This window comes from Scyliorhinus torazame, chromosome 3 (assembly GCF_047496885.1).
Source record: "Scyliorhinus torazame isolate Kashiwa2021f chromosome 3, sScyTor2.1, whole genome shotgun sequence".
In the NCBI taxonomy this organism is placed as follows: domain Eukaryota; kingdom Metazoa; phylum Chordata; class Chondrichthyes; order Carcharhiniformes; family Scyliorhinidae; genus Scyliorhinus; species Scyliorhinus torazame.
The window spans coordinates 44,420,534-44,434,172 of NC_092709.1; the positions used below are offsets into that span (position 1 = coordinate 44,420,534).

General features: G+C 46.5%; 1 protein-coding gene across 1 annotated transcript in view; it reads left to right on the forward strand.

The window, feature by feature from the left end:
- The window catches only part of naa15a (N-alpha-acetyltransferase 15, NatA auxiliary subunit a), a 138,240-nt gene that overhangs the window by 108,840 nt on the left and 15,761 nt on the right, over nt 1-13,639 (forward strand). The window contains exons 11-16 of the mRNA XM_072495593.1: nt 850-1,019; nt 3,051-3,203; nt 3,860-3,988; nt 6,420-6,633; nt 6,781-6,974; nt 11,563-11,671. Coding sequence (XP_072351694.1) covers nt 850-1,019; nt 3,051-3,203; nt 3,860-3,988; nt 6,420-6,633; nt 6,781-6,974; nt 11,563-11,671 — 969 coding nt within the window. The remainder of the gene's footprint in view (nt 1-849; nt 1,020-3,050; nt 3,204-3,859; nt 3,989-6,419; nt 6,634-6,780; nt 6,975-11,562; nt 11,672-13,639) is intronic.

The window sequence follows — 13,639 nt, forward strand, 5'->3', positions numbered from 1 at the left end:
TTTTCTCTCTTTTGTAAGATTCGTAATCTGTACCTTTTTGACCAGTCTTTTGTTCACCTGCTTTGTGCTTTTTTAAAGCTTGGTGTCAAACATTACTTCAATGTCAACAGCGCCTGTACTTCCTCAGGAAACTAAGGAAATCCGGCATGTCCATATTGACTCTTACAACTTTTCAGGTGCACCCAAAGCATCCTATCTGGCTGCACCACAGCCTGGTATGGCAACTGCTTGGCCCAAGACCGGAAGAAACTACAGAGAGCAATGAACACCACCCAGTCCATCACACAAACCTGCCTCCCATCCATTGACTGTCTCCACCTCCCGCTGCCTTGGGAAAGCGGGCAGCATAATCAAAGACCCCCTCTTACCCAGCTTACTCACTCTTCCAACTTCTTCAATAGGGCGGTGATACAAAAGTCTGAGAATATGTACTAACAGATTTAAAACAGCTTCTTCTCACTGTTACCAGACTCCTAAACGACCCTCTTTTGGATTGATGTGATCTCTTCACACACCTTATCTACCGAATAGTACTACACTCCTGTATGCTTCACCCGATATATTTACATTGTATATTTAATGTTTGCCCTATTATGTATTTTCTTTTCATGTATGGAATGATCTGTCTGAGCTGCACGCAGAACAGTACTTTTCACTGTACCTCGGTACACGTGACAATAAACAAATGCAAACCAATCATAGCACTCCTGTGAAGTGCCCTGGGGTGTTCCATTACGTTCAGATACCATATAAATGCAAGTTGTTTTTAAAATGTGCCTTTGGTTTGCGTGCTTGCCCAGAAACTATTTAAGCTTCCATTTGAATTTGGTTTTTCTCCTCCATTTATAGATGATGGAAACCTAGAACCACCCACTACTCGATTGTGGGTTCAGTACTTTTTAGCCCAACATTATGATAGAATTGGACAACCCTCTCTGGCCTTGGAATACATCAATGCTGCAATTGAAAGTACCCCAACTCTCATAGAATTGTTCCTTGTCAAGGCCAAAATCTACAAGGTAAAAATGTTGAAGACAAATTCTGTACTTTAGGAAATGTTTCTGAAATTTGGACAGTTTAAACATAAAATCACAAAGTTCTAATGTTCCTAATTTCTTTCTACTCCATTCATTCATTCCAATTTGGCAATACAATCATTTTTTAAAAATGCAATTAATTTTGTTGTGGTCCTGGAAATTTAGAGGTAACAATTTAAATATTGATGTCAAAATTGTAAAATGGTTATTTAATTTACAAGTTTACTGGATCTGAATTTGTAAAAGCAAATTACTGCGGATGCTAGAATCTGAAACAAAAACAGAAAATGCTGTACAACCATAGCAGTTCTGACAGCATCTGTGGAGAGAGAAGGGAGCTGATGTTTTTGTCAAAGCTGGGGAGAACTGGAAAATGATCAGATTTATACTGTTGTGGAGGGGCATGGAGCGGTGGGGCTGGGTAGAGGGCCGGCAATAACAAAGAACAAAGAACAAAGAAATGTACAGCACAGGAACAGGCCCTTCGGCCCTCCAAGCCCGTGCCGACCATACTGCCCGACTAAACTACAATCTTCTACACTTCCTGGGTCCGTATCCTTCTATTCCCATCCTATTCATATATTTGTCAAGATGCCCCTTAAATGTCCCTATCGTCCCTGCCTCCACTACCTCCTCCGGTAGTGAGTTCCAGGCACCCACTACCCTCTGCGTAAAAAACTTGCCTCGTACATCTACTCTAAACTTTGCCCCTCTCACCTTAAACCTATGCCCCCTAGTAATTGACCCCTCTACCCTGGGGAAAAGCCTCTGACTATCCACTCTGTCTATGCCCCTCATAATTTTGTATACCTCTATCAGGTCGCCCCTCAACCTCCTTCGTTCCAGTGAGAACAAACCGAGTTTATTCAATCGCTCCTCATAGCTTATGCCCTCCATACCAGGCAACATTCTGGTAAATCTCTTCTGCACCCTCTCTAAAGCCTCCACATCCTTCTGGTAGTGTGGCGACCAGAATTGAACACTATACTCCAAGTGTGGCCTAACTAAGGTTCTATACAGCTGCAACATGACTTGCCAATTCTTATACTCAATGCCCCGGCCAATGAAGGCAAGCATGCCGTATGCCTTCTTGACTACCTTCTCCACCTGTGTAGCCCCTTTCAGTGATCTGTGGACCTGTACTCCTAGATCTCTTTGACTTTCAATACTCTTGAGGGTTCTACCATTCACTGTATATTCCCTACCTGCATTAGCCCTTCCAAAATGCATTACCTCACATTTGTCCAGGTTAAACTCCATCTGCCATCTCTCCGCCCAAGTCTCCAGACAATCTAAATCCTGCTGTATCCTCAGACAGTCCTCATCGCTATCCGCAATTCCACCAACCTTTGTGTCGTCTGCAAACTTACTAATCAGACCAGTTACATTTTCCTCCAAATCATTTATATATACTACAAAGAGCAAAGGTCCCAGCACTGATCCCTGTGGAACACCACTGGTCACAGCCCTCCAATTAGAAAAGCATCCCTCCATTGCTACCCTCTGCCTTCTATGGCCTAGCCAGTTCTGTATCCACCTTGCCAGTTCACCCCTGATCCCGTGTGACTTCACCTTTTGTACTAGTCTACCATGAGGGACCTTGTCAAAGGCCTTACTGAAGTCCATATAGACAACATCTACTGCCCTACCTGCATCAATCATCTTAGTGACCTCCTCGAAAAACTCTATCAAGTTAGTGAGACACGACCTCCCCTTCACAAAACCGTGCTGCCTCTCACTAATACGTCCATTTGCTTCCAAATGGGAGTAGATCCTGTCTCGAAGAATTCTCTCCAGTAATTTCCCTACCACTGAAGTAAGGCTCACCGGCCTGTAGATGGAGATTGATGAAGATGTCATGGACAGAAAGACAAAAGGACTGTAAATGGGGGTAATTAAGGCTAAGCAGGATGCTGATAGTAACACATAAAAGAGATTAGAATGTGTTTTATCAAATTGGTGATATTGAGCTGTATTAGTTCCTCCTGTCCTAACATGTTATTTGTCTTGTAGCATGCCGGAAACATAAAGGAAGCTGCCAAATGGATGGATGAGGCTCAAGCCTTGGATACAGCTGACCGATTTATAAATTCCAAATGTGCTAAATACATGCTAAAGGCCAACCTTGTGAAGGAAGCTGAGGAAATGTGTTCCAAGTTTACGAGAGTTGGTATCTTCATTGCTAATTAATTGTACACTATAAGCCGTTGTTATGAACATAAGCTGCATGACAAATTGTGTATAAATGACATGGTGTGAATTTTATGTTTTCAATTTTGTGTGAATTTTATGTTTTCATTTAAAAAAAATTAATTTAGAGTACCCAATTCTTTTTTTTTCCAATTAAGGGTCAATTTAGCGTGTCCAATTCACCTACCCTGCACATCTTTGGGTTGTGGGGGTGACACCCATGCAAACACTGGAAGAATGTGCAAATTCCACACGGTCAGTGACCTGGGGCCGGGATCGAACCCGAGGCCTCAGCGGTATGAGGCAGCAGTGCTAACCACTGCGCTGCCATGCCGCCCCAAATTTCATGTTTTAATACATGCTTTGCATGATCCTCCACATTGTTGTTGGTCCAGATACTTCATAATAAAAGTCCTAGTTTGCTATCTGAAAAAGAGAACTTTAAGAGCACATCCGATAATACATATAACGTCGACCCATGAAATGCATAGATTTTTCTTCTAACGCTTTAGCTGGGTGCTTAACCAAATAACTGAGCTAAACTTGCTGATTAGTTTTGAATAGGTTAAGGTGTCATTTCCAAATCCTGTGTCACTGAACTTGCAGGTTACATGCGCATTTGTTTTTATTAGGAAGGAACGGCTGCAGTGGACAATCTGAATGAGATGCAATGTATGTGGTTCCAGACGGAATGTGCTCTGGCCTATCAGTCAATGAACAAATATGGAGAGTCTCTGAAGAAGTGTCATGAAATAGAGAGGGTAAGTTCAAGGAAACAGAATATTTTGTGGTGGCATTAAATATATTGCTGTTTCAGAAGTGGGGTGAGGTGAGAGTGTGTTGGGGGGGGGAGAAATCAGGTGTCAGATAATTCAAGTAATGCAAAAACAAATCCTACTCTGTCCCTTTATAATTTTTTATTTAAAAAGTCACCGTTCATTTGCATTGTTTCAGGCTCAGTTCCATGTGCAGTTAGTCTTTTCTGAGCCAAACGCTTGTTTTCTTCCTCTACATGTGGGTTAGTTGTAGCCAAGGCTTAACTATTGAATTAACCTTGAATTATGGCCAATTACTTGCTGAAGAGTGCCAGGTTGCCTATCAGTTAGGAGGAAGGAAAATAGAACTTATCAGGCTGCTGTGTACAGGCCAAACTATTTGTTCAGTTTCATTTACAAATACAAATGAAGGAATATATTGAAGCAAAAAACACAAATAGTAGGATTCCAATTTAAGTCCAAAATTCTTGCAGCTCTTGTGATCATAGAATCCCTACAGTGCAGAATCGGCCATTCAGCCCATCAAGTCTGCATTGACCCTCCGAAAGAGCACTGCACCTAGGCCCACTCCCCTATTTCTATCCCTGTAACCCCATGAAAACCTTTGGATACTAACGGACAGTTTAGCAAGGCTGATCCACCTAACCTTAACATCTTTTGGACTGTGGGAGGAAACTGGACTGCCCGGAGGAAACCCATGCAGACACTGGGAGAACGTGCAAACTCCACATGAACAGTCACCCAAGGCTGCAATGGAACCCGGGTCCCTGCCACAGCGAGGCAGCAGTGTTAACCACTGCTACCCGTGTGATTGCTCATTGTATTCCTATTCTGCACTACTCAAAAAGGCTACACAACGATCCATATACCACCAAGGGATTTCTGGGTTATAAAATGTAAAACCCTTCCCAATCATTCTTTAACAAACCGTGTCTAACTAGGTACACTCACAGTAAGCAATAAGTCGGTGATCTTGAGAATGTCAGTTAAGTGGTTGATTTATCTCCGGGACAACTAAAAAGTGGATTGAAGCATTCAAGATCATTTAGAAAAGATATTTACTATCAGAAATGGTGGCAAGATCTAAATTAATGCAGCCGCTATAAGTACTGGTCACCTACAGATCAATTTAACCACTGAACGCAGGAATCTTCACCCACTTTCTGCTTTTTAAAATTTAGAAATACACCACCTAAAATCACAATTAAGACATAGGTTTGTTCTTGGTCTATGTGATTAATTTGGAGACTGAAATTTTATTCCACCAGTTTCTTATTGAAATAGTTCTTTTAACGCAAATAATATTCATGCTTGCATTGTTAAATTTAAATACACATTTGTTCCCTTTCACTAAAAGCTAACTCATTACTAAAAGTAACATTCTTGTGCTTCAGCCTATTAACTGAAAATACTGTGGTTAAAGAAAGATATCCCACGTCTTCCCAGATGCTAAGTTGACCCTGATACACTCTGACATTATAATATGCATTTCGTTCTTGGTGTTTCTGCCTGTTTTCCCGTATTATAATGAAAACAGATATTCTGCCAAGTGACCATCTTTGGTTGCAGTGAACACAGTTTGAATAGTTTTGAATTCAGTGGCTGTCAGATGAAATTAAAAAGCACTATATTTATAACATTGCGAAAATTCTAGTTTGGCAAGTGCATTCACGACAAAAATAGTTCGCATGGGACTATCTTGAAGCCAGATGAACAGTTTAATCATATCTATTACATGATATCAACAGGATGTAAATTTGCTAGAACTAAAGGACAGTTCTTTAAAATATGAAATTGAAATGTTAAATTTTACATAAGTATATTCCATATCTCATCTGGGATGTTTAATGTCACATGAATGTTTCCCTGGCTTTGCGAATTTAATTACAAAAAACCTCTGGCATATTTCTGTGAACTAAACTTTTGCTTTTTTCCTTCACTGTAATCTATAAAGGCAAAAATGGCGACCCGTAGTTATTTGTTTTTATACTGGTATTGGTGACTTTGAAGCCATGCTATTACTGATATACTCAGTAATTTTAACTTGCCAGACAAGAAGCCCATGTGATTCGATGGAATGTGTGTTTTTTTTGTTATATTTTAATCTATTTAGTCATATTTCCATTATTATCAAAAACTGAGGGGGGAATGGGAGGAATTTTATTGGGGGGGGGTGGGCAGGATCTTCTGTTCCTGCTGAAGGCGGAGTTTTGAACAGCTCACCACATTTTACAGCTCTTCCCTGCGTTAAATTCCACCCCTTCAGTTTCAAACTAATTGCTCCGTACATCCACTGGACTGGGGAACGACATACCTCAACATGTTTGTAAAATGGAGCATTAAGAAATCAATGATCTACCTTTGTGCACTTCTTCTATTTGTGAGATTCCGTGCTGATTGGGCGTTTTTTTAATAGCATTTTGCAGAAATTACAGACGACCAGTTTGATTTCCACACGTATTGCATGAGGAAAATGACATTGAGGTCTTATGTGGATTTACTTAAGCTAGAAGATGTGCTCCGGTGTCATCCATTTTATTTTAAAGCTGCAAAAGTGGCTATTGAGATCTACCTGAAACTTCATGATCATCCACTAACTGATGAGAACAAAGAATTGGAGGCTGATACAGGTATTTGTTAACTTTTTGTTAAATAGTTTAATCTTGTTCTTCATCCTTTCCTGTTCTTGACAAACATGGCAGTCGGCAGCAAATGGGCTACTTGGTTTATTTTGTTCATTACATAAAACATTAAATGTTTGCTTTCTTTTTCTGCAGCAAATCTGTCAGATAAAGAGCTGAAGAAGTTACGGAATAAGCAGCGTCGGGCGCAGAAGAAGGCACAATTGGAGGAAGAGAAGAGGAATGCCGAAAAGGAGAAGCAGCTGAAAAATCAACGCAAGAAGAAGGAAGAAGATGAGGAAGAGATTGGTGCACAAAAGGAGGAGCTCGTACCTGAAAAATTAGCAAAGGTATACAATCAGTTCAGCTTTGTATGTGTAGTTATTCTGAATTTCCGGTTGTCTATATAGAGTACATAAGAGAAATCTGTATGCAATCAAAGAACTTGGGATTCCTTTGTGGCTATCTTTTTTGAACTTGTGTTTTTCTTGGGAGCTTGAGAGAGCTCCTGGTTTTGAATCCTCCTTTTTATTTTCTCCCTGCTATTCCTGCCTCCCAGCCAAAGTAGTCCCTTGTTTAAACTGAATTTTCTGAGCGATAATGTTCAAAGTGCAATGTAATGTTAAAAGTGCAATGTAAAGCCGGGGTCAGCAGGTGTCAGCTGACTTACGGGAGTGATATGTGGGGAGGGGGGGTGGGGGGTGAGAGCCCCTCCAATCCGGCTGATAACGTGGAACGTGAGGGGCCTGAATGGGCCGGTGAAGAGGGCTCGAGTGTTCGCGCACTTGAAGGGACTGAAGGCAGACGTGGCTATGCTCCAAGAGACACACCTGAAGGTGGCGGACCAGGTCAGGTTAAGAAGGGGATGGGTAGGACAGGTATTTCATTCGGGACTGGACGCGAAGAATAGAGGGGTGGCAATATTGGTGGGAAAGCATGTGTCATTTGAGGCCAAGACTATCGTAGTGGATAAGGGAGGGAGATATGTGATGGTGAGCAGTAGGTTGCAAGGGACGTGGGTGGTGTTGGTAAATGTATATGCCCCGAACTGGGATGATGCTGGATTCATGAAGCGCATGTTGGGGCGCATTCCGGACCTGGAGGTAGGAGGCCTGATAATGGGAGGGGACTTTAATACAGTGCTGGACCCAGCACTGAACCGCTCCAGATCAAGGACTGGAAAGAGGCCGGCGGCGGCCAAGGTGCTTAGGGGGTTTATGGATCAGATGGGAGGAGTGGACCCATGGAGGTTTGCAAGACCGCAGGCCAGGGAATTTTCTTTCTTCTCCCACGTGCACAAAGCCTACTCCCGGATAGAGTTTTTTGTTCTGGGCAGGGCGCTCATCCCGAGGGTGGAGGGGACGGAGTATTCGGCCATAGCCGTTTCGGACCACGCCCCGCACTGGGTGGAAATGGGGCTGGGAGAGGAGAGGGACCAACGTCCGCTGTGGCGGCTGGATGTGGGACTGCTGGCAGATGAGGTGGTGTGTGGGAAGGTGAGGGGGTGTATCGAAAGGTACTTGGAGGCCAACGACAACGGGGAGGTGCGAGTGGGGGTGGTATGGGAGGCGTTGAAGGCGGTGATCAGGGGAGAGCTAATCTCCATCAGGGCTCATAGGGAGAAGACAGAGGGCATGGAAAGGGAGAGGTTAGTGGGGGAGATTTTGAGAGTGGACAGGCGATACGCAGAGCCCCCGGAGGAAAGATTACTTGGGGAAAGACGCCGGCTCCAGACGGAGTTTGACCTGTTGACCACCGGGAAGGCGGAGGCACAGTGGAGGAAGGCGCAGGGGGCGACCTATGAGTATGGGGGAAAAGGCTAGTCGGATGCTGGCACACCAGCTCCGTAAGAGGACGGCAGCGAGGGAAATAGGGGGAATCAAAGATGGAAGGGGAGCCACGGTTCGGAGTGCGACGAAAATAAACGAGGAATTCAAGGCCTTCTATGAAGAGCTGTACAGATCTCAGCCCCCAGCGGGGGAAGAGGGGATGAGACGATTCCTAGATCAACTGAGATTCCCGAGGGTGGAGGAGCAAGAGGTGGCTGGTTTGGGGGCACCAATTGGGTTGGAGGAGCTGAGCAAGGGTTTGGGGAGTATGCAGGCGGGGAAGGCCCCGGGGCCGGACGGGTTCCCGGTGGAGTTCTACAGAAAGTACGTAGACCTGTTGGCCCCGCTACTAGTGAGGACCTTTAACGAGGCAATAGAGGAGGGGACCCTGCCCCGACAATGTCAGAAGCGACAATTTCTTTGATCCTAAAGCGGGACAAGGGCCCACTGCAATGTGGATCGTACAGGCCGATCTTGCTCCTCAATGTGGACGCTAAGTTATTGGCAAAAGTGCTGGCCACGAGGATTGAGGACTGTGTCCCGGGGTGATCCATGAGGACCAGACGGGATTCGTAAAGGGCAGGCAATTAAACAATAATGTGCGGCGGCTCTTAAACGTGATAATGATGCCATCGGAGGAGGGAGAGGCGGAGATAGTGGCAGCTATGGACGCGGAAAAGGCCTTTGACCGAGTAGAGTGGGAGTACCTCTGGGAGGTGCTGCGTAGGTTTGGGTTGGGGGGAGGGTTTATCAGCTGGGTTAAGCTCCTTTACAGAGCCCCGGTGGCGAGTGTAGTGACAAACCGGCGGAGGTCGGAGTACTTTCGGCTGTACCGAGGAACGAGGCAGGGGTGCCCCGTCCCCCCTGTTGTTTGCATTGGCGATTGAACCCTTGGCCATGTGATTGAGGGAGTCTAATAAATGGAGGGGGGTGGTCCGAGGGGGAGAAGAGCATCGGGTGTCGCTATATGCGGATGACCTGTTGCTGTACGTGGCGGATCCAATGGTGGAGGTCATGCAGACTCTAAGGGAGTTTGGGGAGTTTTCGGGCTATAAGCTCAATGTAGGGAAGAGTGAGCTCTTTGTATTACAGGCAGGGGACCAAGAAAGAGGGATAGGGGACCTACCGCTGAGGAGGGCGGCGGGGAGTTTTCGGTATCTGGGGATCCAGATAGCCAGGAGTTGGGGGGGCCCTACATAAACTGAATCCGACGAGGTTGGTGGACCAAATGGAGGAGGACTTCAAAAGATGGGACATGTTACCGCTCTCCCTGGCGGGTAGAGTGCAGTCGGTCAAAATGGCGGTCCTTCCGCGGTTTCTGTTTGTGTTTCAGTGCCTTCCCATCGTGATCACCAAAGGCTTTTTTAAGAGAGTAGGTAGGAGTATTATGGGACTTGTGTGGGCGAATAAGACCCCGAGGGTAAGGAGAGGGTTCCTGGAACGCAGTAGGGACCGAGGAGGGTTGACGCTGCCAAACCTAGGGAGCTACTACTGGCAGCAAATGTGGCGATGATCCACAAGTGGGTTATGGAGGGAGAGGGGGCGGCATGGAAGAGGATGGAGATGGCGTCCTGTAAAGGAACGAGCCTGGGGGCGTTGGTGACGGCACCGCTGCCGTTCTCACTGTCAAAGTATACCACGAGCCCGGTGGTGGCGGCAACGTTCAGGATCTGGGGCCAGTGGAGACGGAACAGGGGTGCAGTGGGAGCCTCGGTGTGGTCCCCGATCAGGGGTAACCAACGGTTTGTCCCGTTGAAGATGGACGGGGGGGTTCCAGAGCTGGCATCGGGCGGGGATTAGAAGAATGGGGGACCTGTTCATTGACGGGACATTTGCGAGCCTAGGGGCACTGGAGAGGTTTGAGTTACCCCCGGGAAATGCCTTTAGATATATGCAGGTGAGGGCTTTTGTGAGGCGACAGGTCAGGGAATTCCCGTTGCTCCCGGCACAAGAAATTAAAGACAGGGTGATCTCGGGTGTATGGGTCGGGGAGGGCAAAGTGTCGGCAATACACCAGGAGATGAAAGAAGAGGGGGAAGAGCTAGTAGAAGAGTTGAAGGGTAAAAGGGAGGAGGAGCTGGGGGAGGAGATCGAGGAAGGTCTGTGGGCTGATGCCCTAGGTAGGGTTAATTCCTCCTCCTTGTGTGCCAGGCTCAGCCTGATGCAATTTAAGGTGGTTCACAGAGCTCACTTGACGGGGGCGAGGTTGAGTAGGTTCTTTGGGGTAGAGGACAGATGTGGAAGGTGCTCAGGGAGCTCAGCGAACCATGTCCATATGTTTTGGTCATGCCCAGCACTGGAGGGGTTCTGGAGGGGAGTTGCGGGAATAGTATCTAAGGTGATGAAAGTCCGGGTCAAGCCAAGCTGGGGGCTAGCAATATTTGGAGTAGTGGACGAGCCGGGAGTGCAGGAGGCGAAAGAGGCCGGCATTCTGGCCTTTGCGTCCCTAGTAGCCCGGCGAAGGATCTTGCTAATGTGGAAGGAGGCGAAGCCCCCCAGCGTGGAGGCCTGGATAAACGACATGGCTGGGTTCATTAAGCTGGAGAGGATAAAGTTTGCCTTGAGAGGGTCTGCGCAGGGGTTCTACAGGCGGTGGCAACCGTTCCTAGACTATCTCGCGGAGCGTTAGAGGAAGGTCGGTCAGCAGCAAATTTTTAATACATGTATATATTTTTTAAAAAGTGCAATGTATCAACTGATATTTCCCGATTGGCCAAAGTAGTTGGATATCCCTAATGTACCAGGAAAGCCGTTATTCTGTACGGCATTATTCTTCGCAGCGGCATTCGCAAGATGAGGAATTGGGCATTCTTTGCTCCTAAATTCTGTCTTGCAAACTTGATGGAAGTGCTCTTGGGTGTCAGAGAGGACCGACGGTGTCCGCGTACCAGGTTGTAAAGCTTGTACTCCAAGATAGACTGAGGTTCCCAACTACCCGACCTAGACCTTATAGCTAGAGCTTTTGCAGCATCAGAACCAATGCATTGAATTTATAGTGTGTAGACATTATGTTTAATGGTTCTGCATCAGAATATGAAGGCATGAACTGTTTGCAAAATAGTTTACATTGAATTTCGACTCTTATTCAGAAATGTTTTTTGTTAAATAGGTGGACAGTCCACTTGAAGAAGCCATTAAATTTTTGACACCTCTGAAAACCTTGGTAAAGAACAAAATTGAAACCCATCTTTTTGCTTTTGAGATCTACTATAGAAAAGGTAAGTAATTTGTAATGTGTATGATGCTCAGTCACTTGCCAAACACTGATCACCAATAGTAAGATTTCAGGCTAGTAATTGGGTGGCCATCCAGACGATTAGGAAGAGGAGCAAGTGTTATGAGTCTTTAGTGTGTATCGCTCTCAAACCAGGGTTCAGTATTGGAGATTTCTGTGAGTGACTGCATGTTGAAGGGGTGCAGTCCAGACCATGGCACCAGTGGGCAAGGGACTATACAGAAGGGAATAGCGAAGAGTAGAAATGCAGTCGTGATAGATGATTTCATACTTTGACGGAAATGGGGGGAGACAGTCGTTTCTGAAATCATCATGAGTCTTTGTTGGTGAATTGCCTCCCTGTGACAGGGTAAAGGGTGTCACAGGGGATGTGGAGTATTCTGCAGGAGGAGGGAATGCACCAACAGTTGCGGTAGATGTCCGTGACAATATAGAACAGGTATCGAGTCCGGTGTTCAGGAATTAGGGAGAAGGTTAAAAAGAAAGAACAAAGAAATGTACAGCACAGGAACAGGCCCTTCGGCCCTCCAAGCCCGTGCCGACCATGCTGCCCGACTAAACTACAATCGTCTACACTTCCTGGGTCCGTATCCCTCTATTCCCATCCTATTCATGTATTTGTCAAGATGCCCCTTAAATGTCACTATCGTCCCTGCTTCCAACACCACCTCCGGTAGCGAGTTCCAGGCACCCACTACCCTCTGCGTAAAAAACTTGCCTCGTACATCTACTCTAAACCTTGCCCCTCTCACCGTAAACCTATGCCCCCTAGTAATTGACCCCTCTACCCCGGGGAAAAGCCTCTGACTATCCACTCTGTCTATGCCCCTCATAATTTTGTAGACCTCTATCAGGTCGCCCCTCAACCTCCTTCGTTCCAGTGAGAACAAACCGAGTTTATTCAACCGCTCCTCATAGTTTATTCAACCGCTCCTCATAGTTTATTCAACCGCTCCTCATCTAGGGACATGATCTCTGGATTACTCCCAGTGCCATGAGCTAGTAGAAATAGGAAAAATAGGGAGGATCAATGCGTGGCTTGGTGCAACAGGGAAGGCTTGAACAGTGGGTGATCTTTGAGGAGGAGATGTTTCAGATTAAGTACGTTCCATCAAGGATGAAGGATAACGGAACTAAAGCTGGGCTCCCTGGTTGGCAAGGGAGATAGGGAATATGATGGAACAAAACAAGAGGGTGTATGATGCAGTTCGGGTTAAATCTCTGCTCTCAAGAACAGGCTTAATACAAGAGGGAAAGAGGAAAATATCAAGAACAGGCTAAATACAAGAGGGGAAGAGGAAAGTAAGAGAGGCAATAAGAATAGAATGTCAGTTAATCTTTATTGTCACAAGTAGGCTTACATTAACACTGCAATGAAGTTACTGTGAAAAGCCCCTAGTCTCCACATTCCGGCGCCTGTTCGGGTACAACGAGGGAGAATTCAGAATGTCCAAATGACCTAACAGCATGGTTTTTGGGACTTGTGGGAGGAAACCGGAGCACCTGGAGGAAACCCACGCAGACACGGGGAGAACGTGCAGACTCTGCACAGACAGTGACCCAAGCCGGGAATCGAACCTGGGACCCTGGCGCTGTGAAGCAACAGTGCTAACCACTGTGCTGCCGTGCCACCCACTGTGCTACCGTGTCACCCACTGTGCTACCGTGCCGCCCACTGTGCTACCGTGCCGCCCACTGTGCTATCGTGCCGCCCACTGTGCTACCGTGCCGCCCACTGTGCTACCGTGCCGCCCACTGTGCTACCGTGCCGCCCACTGTGCTACCGTGTCACCCACTGCTACCGTGTCACCCACTGCTACCGTGCCGCCCACTGTGCTACCATGCCGCCGCCCACTGTGCTACCATGCCGCCGCCCACTGTGCTACCGTGCTGCCCACTGTGCTACCGTCTCACCCACTGTGCTACCGAGCCGCCCGCTGTGCTGCCGTGC